The sequence below is a fragment of the Vespula vulgaris genome, chromosome 13 (genome assembly GCF_905475345.1).
Source record: "Vespula vulgaris chromosome 13, iyVesVulg1.1, whole genome shotgun sequence".
Taxonomy (NCBI): domain Eukaryota; kingdom Metazoa; phylum Arthropoda; class Insecta; order Hymenoptera; family Vespidae; genus Vespula; species Vespula vulgaris.
In genome coordinates, this window is record NC_066598.1 from 939,375 (window position 1) to 957,619 (window position 18,245).

An 18,245-nucleotide genomic window follows, 5' to 3' on the forward strand; every position below is an offset into this window, starting at 1 on the left:
TGTATTAATATGTAACAGTCTTTGTTTTGCCTAAGTCTTTATTAAAACGACCTATCCGAAGAAAATCGCGTTTCATCAATAATTTACTTAACTTCGTCGATGCATTATCGAGTACATCCTATACACGCGATTTAATATTCAAGTTGCCTGGAGGATGTCTCGGTGGTCGACATTTATCGTCGTTTACCTATCGATACTCGTCGATAAGGGTTTATAAGCCTTCATCGATCGCGTTATATTTAACCTTCCGCAGAATGCATTGCGACGGAAGTCGTTTGCAAGGTAATCGATCTCTCGAAGGGTATCCCTTGAAAATTGTAATGGAAAGATTGGAGGAAGGAGCAAAAGGACGATCGGCGATATGGGATTAGAAAGAGCGATACATCCTTCGTAATTTCATCTCTCATTCTATTTTCTAGAGTTACGAGATTTACTCGTGAAAATTTAATATTCGGCCATTGTGTACAAATTGACTGAACGTACCGACGATTCTGCAGGCTTTACGAGAATACCGCTTGGCTCTGCACGTTCTTATCCCACCACGTAGTAGAAGAGTATCCTAAAAGCTTTAAGAGAGAAAAGCTGAGAGAGAAAGAGAGAGGGAAAAAGAGAGGAGGATGAGATTTACACTGACTCGCCCGGTAGAGAGAATATTTCTCATCAGCCGTTCCGCTCTGTAACTCCAAGATGATATGAGTGAGTTCGAGTATGCTCGAGAGGACGACGAATACGAAGACGAAAACGAAGACGAAGACGACGAAGACGACGACGACGACGACGACGACGACGAGAAGAAGGAGATGCTGCCAACGGAGTCTGATGCCAAGAAGAAGAAGAAGAGCCGAGTGTTTCGGGCTGCGTGCATTCGCGATTCCTCAAGCTCGTCGTCCTTAGAACGCTTCGGTTGCCTGACTTGCACCTTTGGCACAAGTTGCACCAGCCTTCCTTCCATCTTTACGACCACCGGAGGAAAGACCACCCTTCTTCCCTCCACTCCTCCTTTATCCTCGATAGCGTAAAGTCCAAGGGATTCGGTGGCCTGTCTACGGCCTGCTCTCTCTTTCTCTCTCTCTCTCTCTCTCTCTCTCTCTCTCTCTCTCTCTGTCCCTCCCTCTCCCTCTCTCACCCGTTCTCTTGTCTCTCTACAACCCGTTGGAAGGCAGGCTACAGGTCGAAGACCGTCGTGTATATGTCGGAGAATAGCCGTACAATGTTGTCGTGACTCGTTGCCCGTCGCGACAGATCGAACGAATGGTTACTGTAGTCGTCTTCTTCGTACTCGTTTCCCTCCTCTTCAGCCCTCTTTTCTTGCTCGCCTCTGATCCTCGTCGTACTCGTGTCATTTACATGATATTGAATACAAAATTACCTGCTTGATTGCCACTATGGTCATCCATAATGGACCGTCTATCCTAATTCGAATCACTGATTTTGAAAGGCACTTTCAGTCAATGCTTTATCTCTTTCTATCGTCATCAGAGTCAGTCCCATCCACCTCCTGCTCTCTATGTTAATGAGCTCGAGAGAGAGAGAGAGAGAGAGAAAGATATCGTATAACTCTCGTTAGTTTCTAACGAGATCTAACGTATTAATGAATTCGATGAATTGAAATGTGCGGTTGTACTCTGATCGAAAATAGAAGAGTAGAGTTGGAGATAAGAGTAGAGTGCAAGGAGAGCATGGACGATTCTTACGAGGCATCAGGTCGAATTTAGGCGCACGAACCATTATCTTAAGATCGTTCCGGATCTGCTTAAATCGTAGGACAATGCATCGTCTCGGCTACTCGGCCTTATTCGCCTCAATACGGTCCAACGGGCAACCTCAATTTTCGAGGGTCACGGTAGATGCCTCTCGTGAGACATGGGATTACTCATGATACCTATTATAGAGGAGGATAGCCTATCGGTTCTATCAGGCAAGGGTAATACGGACATTATTCGTGAAATGGGTTTTGGACCTTCGAGCCACGGCGATTCGACAAACAGGTGCAACCGGAAACGTTCGATACGATTGTTCGATAAGTTTCCGTTCTCAAAGCACGGCTCCTTCGTTCACCGTTCGAAGGATAATTACGTCGAAAGTAGACTCGGCTAATTATCCTTGGTAGAAAAAAAGCGACGGGTATATTTATTGCTCCGCTCCTCGTAAATCACGCGGGCAAGCCACTCGTTCTTCGACGTAGCCCCGACGTGGAGAATTAAATACGACGTCCGTAAAGACAAATTAAGGATCTCGAGCGAGGTAGATAGCCGCATCTCGAAGGAGTTAGATTTTTCCCCTGAACTTTATAGTCCCTATAAGCTTACTCGAGAGCGATGCGCTCGCGGTTATACATCTTAGCGGGGTATAAATAGCGGAATTCGTTGGAAGAACGCGTGGGAAGTCGTATTCGCGATCGTAAATCAACGTTCTAATCTATTCGAGGCCAGGTGTATATACCTACACCCCTTTCGCCAAGGGGTGATATATACATATACAGATATATATAATCTACGTAATCTAGGAACCTAGTGTCCGCAGTTTGGCTATTTATAGATGAGAAAAAAATGGCCCGTGTCGATATATCGATTCGCGCCGACCTCTGTGCCTTCCTCCTCGTCGTCTTGAGCCTCCCTGAGTCTCACAGTTTGCTATTACCTACGAACGCTTTTAGCCGCATCGACGCTCGCGTGTCTCTTTGAATTTCAATATAAGAGAACCGATCGAACACACCCTTTTCCTTATTTTCCCATTTCGTCGACTCCCTTCCTCTCCCTTTCAATCTTATCCTCTATTGTTTCAATCGATAGGAATTATATAATATCGTTTACTCCTTTTTTTCTCCCACTTTGCGAAAGCGAGATAGAAAGGGAATGCAATCTGGAGATGCATACTCGCGTAGACGTTGTGTTCGTGCGATTTGCGATTTAATGAATTTCCTTCTCAAAGAAAGAGTTTGAATTACAGCCGTCTCCCATTAACTCGGGAATATCTCGTGACGAGTTCGAACTATTAGATACTTATTTCGTTCGAAGATGGTAAAACGATTTCACGGAATTTCAGTTTTCAAAGAGACAGGTGTAATCGATTTCTCGAAAGCTCGGACATTTCGCCGATAGGATTCTCCGATTGGAATATCCTTGGATAAAAATCTTTGTTAAAAGAGATCTGGAATTAGGGGAGAGGAAGGAATAAACAGAGGAGAAAGGAAATCGGCTTAATCCCAAGAAATCGCGTTTCGCGTCAGTCGTTCGACGAGAATCGATGGGGAGGAGGGGGAGGCAGAGAGAGAGAGAGAGAGAGAGAGAAAGAGAGAAATCGAACAACAATGGAGAATCTTTCTCTCTTTCGTGCGAAAAATCCGACGAGCGACGGTTCCGACTACTCTTCTATCAACCGGCTCACATCCGATAATCCTTTTTCGTCTACCGTTCCTCCCGAATAGTCGAATCCTATCAACGTTGATTTTTAACCACGTTGCCTCGTTCGAAGGGCTCAAAACATCGGCTCGGAGGGGTAAAACCGATTGCCAGGAACTACTACTTGCCGCGTCAGAGAACGGAAGGAGAATTTGGAATGGTATCGAGTCTCGTGTAACGTCTAGGGCTCGAAGCCGTGGAAGAAAGTGGGAGAGAGGATGGGGAAACGGGAAGCAAAGAGCAAGGCTCGACGGGAAATTGGTTTCGTTTGTGAAATTCCTCGAGCAGAAAGTACCACGAAACTCCGTCGCCGTTGCCGTCGTCGTTCACATTCGCTCGATCTCTCGCACGAACCCTGCTGAGACGCGCGACGAGAAGAGTTCGAAGCTTTGCTTGTTTATCGAGATATTATTGGAATACCTTCACGAAACAGGAGAATATATCAGTCCAGTTGTCTATCTACTTGGACCAGCCAATGGACCGACTATCCGGTAGAGCTAATCGCGGTCCAACAACGACGTTGAACCATCCTCCTCATTAAGAATATTGGAATATCCAAGTGTTTGTTAGGAAGCGGAGAGATATGGTAGTCGCTCGAGGTCTGATCTCAATCCTCTTTGCTCCTCCGTACTGTTATTCCAACGCGATTGTCCTACGTAGTGAAAGAGATGGAGATAAATTACCGGAAGCTATGATCGATCGACACGGGTACTCGCGTAGATATTTATGCATACAAACACATATATATATATATGTATTTCCCGAACAAATCTAAAAGCGTAGAGAGTAAAATTATAGATAAAACGTGTAATAAATCCCAATTAAGTGTCTCTCGTTGATCTATCGCAGGGGAATAGGTATACTCCCAGAGTATTTTCTCTTCGATCGGAGATCATTATCTCGACTGGAATCGGGTACCTTCGAGGAATGAGAAACTAGTTCGTAGCCGCGGATATAGGAGACACAATGGATCGCAATTAGACGTCTTTTGCTGCTGTCGTAGAAAAGGAATATATACCGACTGCAGAGACACGCCGGTGGTATTCGTTCGCGACGACAGAATTAGCCGCTTATACGGAGTGCCGAGCGACAAGTCGTAAAACAAGTTCGCTCGGCAGTCTTTCCTTTTAGGGCAACCGATTTGTTCCTCATTTATCAGACTTTTAAAACAGCCACGAAACGTATTCTAGAGTGTATCTCCTTGATAGGACCAACTTCTTATGTCATTCTTTCTTTTTCTCTCGTTCTTTCTCGACTCCTCGAACTCGAGAAAGGCGTCGCGAAACACAAACTTCTCAGAGTGTGTCCGTCTCCCACGCGTACTTCCCTCGCTCCGACGATTTCTTTTCGGACAAAGCGCGTTCCAAACATCGGCTGGTACCACGAACGGTGATTCTTTCAAGCCTGTAAACAGCGCTCGAAGCAGCATCGAAAGAGAGAGAAACGAAAGAAAAAAAAAGAGAGAGAGAGAAAGAAAAAAGAAAAGAAGAGATGGAAAGGGCTAAGCGGAAGTCAACGAACCGAGAAGACTCCCTTTCTCTTTCTCTTTCTCTTCTCTACCTTCGCAACGCATCTCCGAAGGCGTCCAAGTATTATCGATGTACGATGTGCGTAGGCGTTGAAGAATCGATTATTCCGTTTCCAACGAGCTCGCTCGTAAGATTGATTTTTATACGGATGGCCGTTTCGAGCCTCACGAAATACGGGGAGAACATTCGTCTACCTTTTTATTCCTCACTTTTTCTCTCCAGTTCGACAAATTAAAGCGTTCATAATTGAAGGGTCTTTGATCGACGTACGAACAATCAGTTTATAGCTCGTGCATATCGAATGAATGCGGTATTCCGATGTTGCGCGAAAACCCCGTTGAATTTATAAATAAATAAACGATCGTTTTTTCGAGTGATGTAGGGAGAGAGAGAGAGAGAGAGAGAGGGAGAGAGGGGGAGGGAGAGGAATAGAAAAAGAATAAAATGCGTTGGACGGTCCGGAGCGTTTACAAAATTGGAAATCGACGCGAAAAGAACAATTAGAGATGCCAATGCTATTGGTCGATCGTTTTGTTCGACGTTTAACGTGAAAAAACCGCGAGAACCGATCATTTCCCGATGCGCTTCTCTTTGACAAGGACCTGCACGTGTACATGTGTATATATATATGTATATATATATATAGATATATAGATATATACGCGAGCATGAAATATATCTATGTAGTTATATAGCCGTGGGACGGTCGTAACACCCGATGAACGGTGTTCGGTACCATCTGCGTTTAACATCTGTATGTAGCGCGTGCTACGCGAATAGAAAAAACGCGATAACGTCGAATAGAAGAATGTACGAGGAGCTCCAGGTATACATTGGCAGGAAGGGATCGCGAGAGAGGCTCGATTCGAAAGGAAATGATTGATCGTGCCTCGACGGGGCTCGTGAATTCAATGAAATTGAATGCCAGCTTCGAAGCCGACTCGACTCCCTCGACGAAGTTCATTGACTCTATTGTCGAGCACTTTCGAACGTCATCCGTTATAAATGGAAATATTATATGTGTGAATATACTCTTCTTTTTCCTACTTTCTCCTTTTTTTTCTCTCTTTTTTTCCTTTCTTTTTTTACTCCTGTTAACCCCTTTGACAAAGATATTATCTATTCGCCGTAAGATACCGAACCAAGGAAGGGATTTCTTTGTATAATTGCGAATTCAGGGAAAGAGGGAGCAAGAGGCAATTGCGTTTCGCGATAAAATACTCGAATAATCTGCGATACTCTGACGATAAATTCTCTCTCCCTCCGAAAAGTATATACCCACCTTCGAGAGACACTGCGAACGAGCTTACGGAAAGAATTTACGGAGGTTAAACGAGAAACTTGGAGAATTTGCGCAAGAGATTTTTCTCAGTGACGCTCGCGAGACGATCTTTCTATCGTTAATCCACTTGTGGTATTTTCGGTGCATCCACGTAGAATCCCAAGGACCCTTCTTCTTCTCTTCCTCGCTTACCTCTTTCTCCTCGTCATTCTCCTTTTGCTTTTCCATTTCCAAGCTCGTACATTCCTCGCTGGTAGAAAGCGACTCGACTCGACTTGCTCGAAATCGGAAGAAGCGGCAAATTTGAAATCCCAGCTATAGCTGCTAGTGGTGGTGGTGGTGGTGGTGGTGGTTGACGTCGTTACCACCGAAGTGTAAGGAATAACGATCGTCTACGACCAAGTAGAATTTCAGGAACGCGGGCCGCGTTAATGAATTGCCCACTCCATTTGCCATAGCTCGCAACCCAGCCCAGAATTACTTACGCTCGATCAGCGTGATAATCTTCGGACGGAAGTGCAAACGATGGTATTGCTGTTATCGATCCTCCTAAATTTGCCATTATTTGCTAGGAGATAATAAACTTTGATTCGTTCGAACGAATATTCGTTCCATTTGCTTTTTATCCGTTTGAAAAATTAGAACCTTGTGTAGCTTCGAACGATCCGATTCATGGAAAATGAAGTTTAAACTAAGCGACGGCGGCTTCCCCATTATGTTAAAATATGAATGCGAGGCAGTTATAAGGGTTCTTTTTAAACGTACCATGCCGCGCCGTACCGAGTCGAACGAAGTTGTGCACGTTGGACACCGACGACGGTTCTTTACGTTTAATACTTCTCGGTACGGCGACCTTAACGTCGCTGTCACCGTCGTCCTCTCTACGTCTCTCTTTATCTCTCTCTCTCTCTGTCTCTCTGTTTCTCTTCCTCTCCAAGTCCACAAGGACGGCCACATCGGCCGTAATGAGCAGACCCGTGCAAATGGTCACTCTCGTTCGCTTCTTGGACGTTTAACGTCCGAGGAAATTTCAACCGCAGGAAAGGAACTTCCAGAGGATCGAAGAAAATAATAAAAAGGAAGGATAAAGTAAGAGGAAGGTCGAAAAAATGCGGGACAACCGAAGAAGGTCGGCAAGTAAGTTAATTGAAGAAGACGGTATTAGTTTCTCCCTGACTTTTCTCGGATTTCCTTCCGGGCTTCGATTCGAAAGCCGTATAGAAGGCAATCGAGAACTTATTGCCCCGTAGGATTTCTAGAATCAGGATGAAAGCCAACCCTGGATAACGAGTACTACCACCACTGTATCATTCGATGAGAAATATCTTGAAGATTCTTCCGCGAGAGATTCTATCTCGATGGGATATAATTTCTCTCTCGGATGTAACATCCGTCTTCGTTTAAATAGAAAATTGCTGATTATAGAGGAAAATGCAAAATCATTCTCAAGCCTGGCTAACATCGTGGAATTAATTCGAGACACTTGACGCGAGCGAACCAAATCCATACAAATCTGTTCGATCGAGCGAGGATATCAAAGCGTGTTGAGCGTGTGTATCTCTCTCTCTTTCTCTTTCTCTCTCTTATTGTTCCCTTTCGTATCTAGGAATTATAAGGGAATTAGCGTGGAATTACGTTGGAACTCGAAAGACGCCTTTCGCTGGAAATACCTCTAATCGGTTCGCTTTGATACGTTTCCTAGTCTCTGGTTATACCTACCTGTTCATAGTTATCCGTCTACCTTCGTTCTGTCCTTCGTTCTCTTAGGTGTATTATTCAGGAGCATGCGCTAGAGTTCCCAAACGTACCGTTGGCTCTTTACCAAAACATCATTGCAGGTACGAGGACGTGGGGAGCAACCTCGAAGAGCACCAACGGCAATGGCAAATGACTGCGAATGCAAGAGCATGTCTCGCTTTTAGTCGCAAGTAGCATGACGACTCGACTACGATTATTCACGACCACCCACGAAGCTTCGAATAAACACGGACGCACCTAACTTAGGGAGGAACCTCGAGCGGGACCTCCGCGTCAAGGGAGAGACACGAGTTTCATACTCTTTATGCGGGGTGTGACTAACCGTTCGAGACTGAAAACGCCCTTGAAGGGCTTTCGAATCGTTCGTAACGATCGTTGCTTTTAACGCGCTCCTCTCGTACGTTCTCCTTTTTCTCCCTTTGGTATTGTTATTTTCTTCTGTAATAATCGTCCTCGCTCTTTCTCGATCGAATATCATACTTAACAATTACCTATTCATTTTTCTTTTCTATTTTGTTAATTCGCACAACCCGAGAAACCTTTCGGCCTTTTACAGGCTGCATAAAATATCGTATCGTTAAGGATACCTTTCTCCCTTCCCAAAGAACGGGATATTGCTTCTTCTACGACTTGGGAAAAGAAAACTGGCACCGAGTGGAAAGTTTTTAGTATCCGCTTAACGTTACGACGTCGACCATGGTGCGACCATGGAAAGGTCAATTTTTCAAACCATATATTATGGAACAAATGGAAAAGTTTCATAGTTTCCATTTGGTAAAATCGTAGAGTAAACCTTTCGACGACGTCTATCGAGAACTTAATTAAATGTACGTTATCGTCTATGAACGATAAGGAGTAGGAAGGGAAGGAAAGGGAATAAAGTTCATCCGGTAGACGCCGGTATAATTTCGATGTTGGCTTCGAAGCACGAAGGAAAGTAGGATGCTCGATGGCCGTCGTTCGCTTTTAGATTTTCTCTCAACTTTGCCGAATTGTCCTTCGTGGTCCGTGGCTGAGAATTAATTATACGGCCCGTATATCGACAATTTGCGCTCTGAAACTACTAAGCTAAAGGCGAGACGCCGAGGAAAATTTATTTACCTAATTAAGCGAGCTCCGGGCACCGAGAACGAATTTATAGAGAGAGAAAGAGAGAGAGAGGGTGGATCGTCGTGCTTCATGGTTTAATTCGGAACCGTATGGAGAAACGGCAGGCCTGGGGCAATCGTACTTCGTTAAATGAAAAGCGTACGTAGGAAAAGACTCGCACGCGAGATGACTAACAAGTTAGTTATAGCCCCGACGATTTCCCTCCCAAAAATGCTTCTGTGTTGGGAGAATCGATAACGAATTCGTACCGATGTTAACCTTCGCTAAAAGTATAAAAAGCAAAGGCTCCAACCACCGATCTCTCGGAAATAAAAAGATCTTGAATCCGTTTCAACTTTGCTTCGACGAAATTGTGTGTTCTTTTATCTGTTCGACTTTACACTCGCACACGTGCACGCTTCTTCTCTCTTTCTCCGTGTGTCTTTCCGTCCGTCCTTTACCAAGGAGAGAGAAGAAGTCGAAAGTTCGACGCACTGTGTAATCGGAGTTTGAGTGCTTTTAAGTCGTCTCAGAGAATCCACGTTTATTAACGCTCTTATCTCTACTCAGTTATTCAGCCAATTTCCAAGCGTACTCCTTCGAAAGCTCGTTACGTTCGCGACGATTACAATAACGCGGGTAACGAATAACGTTCGCATTATGTTAAGTTCTCGCCGTCGAGCTTGGAAGTACATAATTTCGGTAGTTTGAAACGTGTCAACATGATCTATATCGTTTGGAGATAAACTTTAACGCGATCGAAGATCGCGTTATGTGTATGTACATACACGATGCTCGTTAGAGAAGATGCATAGAGTGTCCAAGATATTACAAGGAGAGCTTTGGCAAATCGTTTTATAATTCAATCTTAATTACGTCCTGAGAAAATAATACAACGATGAGTAATCAAATAATAAATAGAATGTATATATGATAGCTCGAGTCATTGTTTACGTTTATTTACAACTACGGTACGTACATACGCGACCTCTAAGACGTGTAAGATTAAATATACAAAACATGACCTTCCGATATTTCTTCCGTCGTTACCTTACAAGGACGACCGAAGTCAGTCTATTCGCGAACGTCGTCGAAACGAGTCGTATATTCTTTAAAGTATTGGCCGCGTAATCGCGTTCAACGCCGAATAGAAAATTCCATGGAAGTTTACGTGGAAATAACAGCTTAGGACTTTGGCGTTATCGGAACGAGTAAAATAATATAACGAAAGGAAGGAGAACGAAACTGTGAGAAAGTCGTCGTGCCACGGATTAAACGTTAGATACAGGTATGTAAGAGCTTAAGAATACTCGAACTCGATAGAAAGAGAGGACGTATTCGCTTATCTCGACAATTTATTGCCCAGTTTCCGGAGACGTTCCGCGACTTTAAACCGAGACGTTCGACGTTAAGTGACTTTGCTGGGTTTCGATGTAAGGTCGGCATCGTGAAACGAACGGAAAGGTAGAATTCAAACGTTTCAGAGAGGAAGAGAAAAAGAGAGAAACCGAGCTCGTAACGTAGAATCAAGATAATCCTACCTGTCCGTGGAAAGTGCCGGTGGATGCTCGTACAGTTACGAGAACGTAACAACGTGCTCGTCCTGTCGCGCTCGCTAATCCTCCTCTTCTATCTCGATGCATATATCATAACTCCGTAGCAAGGTGTCGCTCCTTCTCTTTTCTTCTTTTCATCTCTCTCTCTCTCTCTCTCTCTCTCTCTCTCTCTCTATTTCTCTCTCCCTCCGCCTCCGACTCGAATCCCCTCCTAAACCCGAAGTTAATCAAAACGCGACAAGTACGTAGATCTTTGGAGAAAGATTATTGCAAGCCCGAAACTTATGCGAAGCTTACTATACGATAGATACTTTGACTTTATAATACACATACGTAGCAAAGTTTACGAACCAACGTCTTTCGTGATTGATCGTCGAGGTTATTGGTATGCTTTGAGTACTTTCAAAGGAGGAAACAAGTTCCCGTTGGATGCAACAATCCGTGGGTGGGTTGTTTAGTCTATCTACGAGTTCTGAAAATTGCCTCTACCGAGGAAATTTCGATAAACACGCTATACTAATCGATAGGTTTAACTGGACCAAAGTACGGATGCTGAGCGAGATAGAGTACAGGAATTCCGATGTTAGCTGTGAAATTCGAAAAGTTAATACGATCTAAAGATCAAAGATAAAATCAATGAAATGCGATGGACAGACCAACGTAACCCTGTTATTTCTAACGAACTAGACACCGAACTCGACCTCTCACGCTTATTCGAAAACTAAACGAGTCACACCCGATAATAACGTCCGAGTTCGCGCTCTCGTGTTTATTTATCGTTATCTCCACGACTTCACCGAGTTCGTTTCAAAGAGAGAACTCTGAAAAATGTCACGCGTACGTCCGCTATCGTTATACGTTTTAAAAGCCATTCGCTACAGAACACGCAATGTTTCAATACGATAGATACTTTTAATGATGTGTATCAAATGGTAGTCACACCATTCTGACTGGCGGTTCCACGCGAGATATTTTCATTGCGGATAACGCGTCGTTTCATTTGATTATTATTATTTCATATAATTTCATTTTCAGAAAATTATAAAATACGAATTTCGTTCGATTATCGTTTTATAAAAAGATTCGAAAGAGACGATAACTCCTCGACCTTTGACCAAACGATGTTTTATTCCTTTTGGAAAAAGACAAAAAAAAGAAAAAGAAGAATCAAAAGAGACAAAAAAAAAGGAGCGAGCCCGAGAGGAGAAGAGAAGAGGAGAAGAGATTCCTCATAAATAATCGCGAAGCGAGCAAATGACCGGTTCTATCGTCGCAGGGGGGCGAAAGGGCGTAGTCCTTCTGGTGTTAAATTTCACCGATCTCGATGTCTATTTGTCTCAGATTCTCCTCCCAGTCTCCATCTGCCGAGGACGTCTCTCGAACGAAGCATACAATATATTATCATCTTTTATTAGGTGCTGCCGCAGCACCGTGTCAGGCAAATCTGCTCGCGCCCAACGATCATCCCTCCTAAAGACACCTACGTACACCTTTAGGTCACACAAAAACACACACACACACACGGCCGTTTTATTGGACGAACACGCTCGACTTCGCTCCGCTCAGCTCGGCTCAGCGCCGCCCGTTGGGAAGTACCTACCGATCGTAAACTTTGGAACACGCGTTTCGAACCGCCTTTTGCGATTCTTTGGACTCACGAGAAAGCGAATTTCTGTTTTAAAATGGAGTATATAAAATACATAGAGTATAAGCGTACGAGTTTATAGGTCGAACGCAAACCTGACCAGGCCGATATACTTTTTCCCGTGTAAATCTGCAAGTAATAGTTATTACGTCTATCGCAATTGTAAATAAGCGTTAGAAGGTTTAACGTTTTCGAAAAATTCAAGGACCATCAAAAATTTGATTAAAAATGTTCGATACGATTTCTTTGTTTCGTTCGAGTTTCGATTTAACGTGAAAATCTTTGATCATCTCTGGTCCTGAAAAGTGATCAGCGTATAAAGGATGTAAAAGGGGAGCATAGATTTTAATCGAGCGACGTTAGAAGAGTTCCATTTCCGAACGACGAGATTAAACTCTATCGTTGTATCTATCGATCGATCGAGTCACACCGCGTTGGCTCGGCGACATCCCTTTTGCGGTGCATCTCGATGCACCGGATACTGTTTTGCCGTTGCATTGTTTGCTTTATCTTTGCTCTTTTGAATACATACGAAATAGTTTTCACCGAGGACTACGACCGTTCCACCATTGTCACGTGAACGATTGTTCGTCGCCGTACGGAAACGTACAGACTCGGAGTTCGTCGTTGAATTCTCTATTTAGCTTTCGTCGAGTCTCTCTGATAGAAGAAAAGGCGAGAATTAAATGCGACTCGTCGATTCGTCAACCAGGAATTACTTTGGCAAAAAGCTTGCCATTCGTCCACGTAGAAGAGATATAAAAACGAGCTCTTCGACAAATACGTTCGCGCCTTCGAATAAATATAAACGCTGCGTTTTGATTTTTACGATGTCAGCTAAAAAGAAATTTTCAAGGATACAAAGAAGTATTTTATATCGGTACCGAACGAATAACATTTCGTCCATTCGTTGGAAATCCTCGCGTTCTCTTCGTTCGAATTCAAAAATTGTTGAAAACTCGAGACAGAGAGAGAGAGTCTTGCCGAGGTGTACGCGTGGCTTCAAAGCGATTCCTGATATTGCCGAATTTTTTCCTACTGGCTCGCTCGCGAAAAGAGAGAGAGAAAGAGAGATCGAAAAGCATAGGAGGTGAGTTAGCCACATGTGCGAGAAGGCAAGGACCTAAGCGAGCGTGAGCACATCAAAAGCGGCGGCTTATTAAAAAGAACGAACGTGCTGGGTCGCTAGATGAGAGGAATGGAGAGAAGGGAGGAAGCGTAACACGCGTAAAACGCTCTTTTTCCTGGCTCTCGGAAGTGCCAGGCACTAGCTGTTCTCTTTTCATCCAGCTCTCGAATAAATTATATACCGAGAAGATTCAGTTAAAATCTACAGAGTCGTGTTTGACCGCTAGACTTTTCGGTCTCTGGCTTTTTTTCATTTCTTTTACACACACACACACATCTTTTTTTTATTCTTTTCCCTCGCGAATTAAGACGAACGCGAGTTGCTTCATCCTTCGTCGAAATATATTATTAAAAAATAATGACGCACGCGTATTATATGCTATATCGACGAGACTATTCGTTTGCCTTTTTTTTCGTCTTCTATCCCTCTGCAATAATTCGAAGCGTCGTACGAAGCTTAATTAAGGCATCGATGCCTTCGTCGCGCAAGGGTAAACCAATTTCGCGCGATATAGTCATGGAAGACTTCCCTCGACAACTGCGGACTAATTTCTCTCGAGGAACTCGCGTATAGCGTGGATCGTCCGGGTGTTCCTTCCCTTCCTCTTCGTTAATAGGTAGCTGAAGTGTGGCGAGATTGAGAATTATGTCTAGAGACGCGCGTACGCCCACGATGCCGGCGCCAGAGAGAAGAGATAGATGCCGAGGGTGAAACGAGGACACAGAGGTAACGTCGGTGCTTTCAAAGCTTGCAACGTCCCACGGGATCGTTAGATCTTAGAAAACCTGTGAAACTTAAAAAGGACGAAAGTTTGGTTGGTTAAAACGAGAAGGCGAAAGAATCAAGTATAAACGAAAGGCATTAGGGAGATTGATTTTTTCTTCTTCTCTTTTTCTTTCTTTTTTTTTTTTTTTGTTGAAAGGTCCGTTTTATAATTAAACGAAAACTTAGAGGGTTTCTTTCGTTCGATCGATGGAAGAATATTCTAAGTTTATTTTAGAAAGGAAAAGAGAAAGATTGAAAAGAGGGAAATAAAGTAAACGAACGCAGATATGATTGTAATAATGAAAGGAGAATTACTCGAGTATATAACTCGGAGGCATAGAGCGTATGGTGTTTCGAAGAGATAAGGAAAGAACGTATTTCGTAGAAACGAGACAGGCAGAGCCCCGGAGGGTTAAAGAAGTCTGAAAAGAAAACGAATAGGCAGCAGGTAAAAGGTGAATAATGGTATGTAGACTGCACTAGCTAGAGTAGATCTCAAGTTTAACCGCGGAGTAAGCATTTATAATGGGTGAGGAGGAGCGAGCAATGCTAACGTGGGTGTAGCAAAATTCTAAAGGATTTTCGCGAGAAATCGCGAAGGAGGGTAAGAGTGACAAGAGATAAGAGAAGGAAGGACGTCCGTTCGCCTAAATGTTTCCTTCTGATTACGATATTACGCCGTTCCTCGGAGTTGATTTACGACGGGTAGCTCGAGCCCAGGAGTAGCGTCATATGTTCGATGTCAAAGCAAATTTTCCAGAAAGTAAATTGATAAATTCTATAAGATAAAAAATGAGAAAAATGGTGGAAGCTGGAGAAAGAAAATCGGGATACCTCGATAAAAGCTCAATTTCTTACTTAAAGTCATCGAAGATATTCATTCGATGTCTTTGAAAGTTCGTTGTGTAAACGAAAAAAAAAAAAGAAAGAAAGAAAAGGGAAAAAGAAAAGAACGTTAAAAGCGATTCGGTATTTATAGAACGTCGTCGTTCTTCCGAGAGTTCGTATAGCAGAAAATATTGCATCAGGCATTCATATGAAATTCCCGCTTTCAAGCAGATTGTAGTCGCTTTTTAAAAGTAACGATCCGCATGGACCGACGAAGGGTAAATCCTTCGTCTTTGTCGTAAAAATATCTGCGAGTCGCAGTTATAGTACTCGCTTAGTTTTCCGCGACTGGAGAAATGTACACGGACGTATGAAAATTGTGTCGGAGTACTTTCGTTATTTTCCAAGTCAGACCAGACGAATGCATCGCGCTTGAATATGGTATTACATATTTTATCCTATATACATAAATATACGCGACCCGTTAAATCCGCAAAAATACGAAGGCGCGTAAGATATAAAAGGGAGAGGGAGTAAAGAGAGAAAAACTATTGACATCCAATCGGTCGAGCTGTTACGAGAGGACCAGCCGTTGTTTTCGAGTCGTTTAAATCATATATATATCGTCCAACAATTTGTCAAAATATTGACTCGCCCCGTGTACGTATAAGATTTATGTTGCGACACTTTTGAAAAGGGAAGAAGAAAAATAAAGAAGAAGAAGAAAAAAAAGAAAAGGGAAAAAGCGAACGATCGCAAATATCCAGGAGATTTTCTCGTCGACGGAAAGGAATTTTCGGGGACGGCTCGTGCGCTGGATCCAATAGCAGGGAGAACTAATGGTAACCCCTGAGATTTACTGCGAGGAAAAAGAGAGGAAAAAGGCCAAAAGAAAGGAAGGGAAAAAAAAGAAGAAAGAAAAAAGGAAAAAGGAATAGGAAAAGAAGAAAGAAGAAAAAAAGAATGGAAGGTGCGATATGCCGTAGAAATGGCGAGAGAAACGAAGAAGGATAACGTCAAGGAGAAAAGGAAGGAATGGAAGTTATCCATAGGTATTCCTAGCAGGCCGAGTAACGCGTGGGACGTCGAGGGAACATAATATCGCGACAAGAAAGCCATACCTTCCGTCGTACAATTAAGCTCGACCGTAAAACGAACGTTTGCCGAGCATTTCTCCGCACGCACGTCTCGTGCCAAGAGTTTGCTACCTCCTGGCTACCTGTAATACGCCTTATCAAGGATAATTGCTCAATTAGACTTGTTCCTTCGTAATGTACTTAATAAGTAATCAAAGTATTACTTCGAGATGATCGTCTTTTTCGTGCAATCTTCGTGTCGTTTTAAATTCAATAGTAGTTCTTTCTTTTCTCTTTTCTTTTCTCTTTTCCTTTTTTCTTTTCTCTTCTTTCACTTGTTCGTTCGTTGCAAGGACGTAGAGTGTAATGGAGAAAAATCCGGGTCATGGTCTTAGCGAGATCGCTCGAAGAGAAAATTCGTGAGGAGATGAGGTCGAAGGGTATGAGGTCGGCTTTAGCGTACAACGTAAATACTATGGAATTGAATCGGTTCTTTTACGTTCCATCCACGTCCGTATCGCGACCCACGAAATATGTAGAGTGCACCGAGCGAAAAATTGTTTGTTAGATTTTCCTACGATCCCTTCTACCTGTTTTTCATTCGATGCTCCCTTTCGTTTTATTTTATTTTTATTTACCTCGGCCTCTTCGTTACTCTTCCCGTCGTAGCTGCCACGTAGTATTCATAGAACACGTAAACGTAGAGAATGGAGGCTAATACGATCGATCGTCGCGCAATTAATTCGCGACAAAGGTTCGACAAGATTAATCGCACTTTGTAGATAGACGATAAATCCGATCGATCCCGTTGGAAAACAGTCGAGTTATCGATCGACGGCTTCGAGGGTTTACGAACGGCTTCCCGAGTCGCGAGAGTGATACGATCGTTATGTGTTCGTTAGAGTTAATTTATGTATTTATTCAAAAAGCGGTGGGTATTGAATAAACAGCCGATAATGAAAGTTCATTGTGATATACGTCTGGTGGATGCCGAACGCGACCAGATAGCGTTACCGAACGCTAGCATCACCCCTAGCGTAAATATTTGCCTGTACTTTTCGATCTGCAAATACTTTTCGACGTATCACTTTGCCAGACCTTTCTCTCCTCTCTCTCTCTCTCTCTCTCTCGCTCTCTGTCCCTCACCTCCGCCCCGTCTCCTCTTCAGGAAATATTCGCGATTCGTACGCGAGATCACGAGCGATATTTATGCCGTTAACTAATATGACGAGCTGCTGTGACATTATGCGACACGAATATTTCCGACAAGTTGAATAACTCGTTTATTCGTCTTAATTAATGGCATCGCCCACGAATTCTACTTCCAAATTTCATGAAGCTCGCGTTCTACTTACCTCTAAATCTTGGCTTCCATATCCGAATATAGCGTTGATAATGGGTACGATAATGATAATAGGAGACTACTCCGATATGACATTCTACTTAAGTCGATCCACCCCGCCGATAAAGATTCTTACACGGGCGTGGCTCTGTGTACGTACCATCTAAGTACGAGGGACATTCCAATCAGGACATAACGGATTTGCCGATAGAATCTGCGAGCGATCCGGTAGTTTACCTACTCGTCGCCACGATTATACGTACAAACCGTGGAGGAACGCAAACTAAATTGGATTTCGGTCTGGGATCGATGGTGTGCATCCGTGCCAACGTAATTAGGTTTTCCGAGCGCGCCATGCGGATTACGCGTCTCGATATATCCGCATAGCGGATTTCATATTTTCCTCGGTCTCTGAAACGTTATCGTATCGTCAATGATTTCTTGTTAATTAGTATGTAACGCAGCGTTTATCGGAACTCCAAAGGATATAACGCTTTTCGTCCACGTCCTAAACTTCAACTTGCTCAACTCGATCGGAGAGAGAGAGAGAGAGAGTCTCGATCGAATTTAAAGAGGAACTTCAATTTCGAAGGAAAACTTTGCTACGAACGCATCGGACCATGTTGAAGTGGCAAGTTTCCTGCCATTCTCCATAACGGTTCCTACGTTTTACTTTACGCATGACTCCTCGAATAGTTTGAGACTCGTTTCACGACACGGACATCCTCGTCGGTGATAATCGTTGAAAGAAACGTTTGATAAAAGTCTGAAATCGATATATATATATATATATATATATATCGTCGATCTCGTTAAATACGCACAGAATCCGAAGCAATTTCATC

At 43.3% G+C, this 18,245-nt stretch overlaps 1 protein-coding gene across 12 annotated transcripts in view; it reads left to right on the forward strand.

The window, feature by feature from the left end:
• Nucleotides 1–18,245, forward strand: part of LOC127068413 (collagen alpha chain CG42342) — an 88,671-nt gene that overhangs the window by 24,554 nt on the left and 45,872 nt on the right. Inside the window, exon 1 of one of the 12 annotated variants that reach the window (XM_051004562.1) lies at nucleotides 1,099–7,349. The exons of 10 other annotated variants lie outside the window; for them this stretch is intronic. In XM_051004562.1, the coding sequence (XP_050860519.1) occupies nucleotides 7,322–7,349 (28 nt within the window). In that variant the 5' untranslated portion in view covers nucleotides 1,099–7,321. Of the gene's footprint in view, nucleotides 1–1,098; nucleotides 7,350–18,245 lie in introns of those variants that run through there. One more of the 12 variants, XM_051004561.1, reaches the window with a different exon arrangement.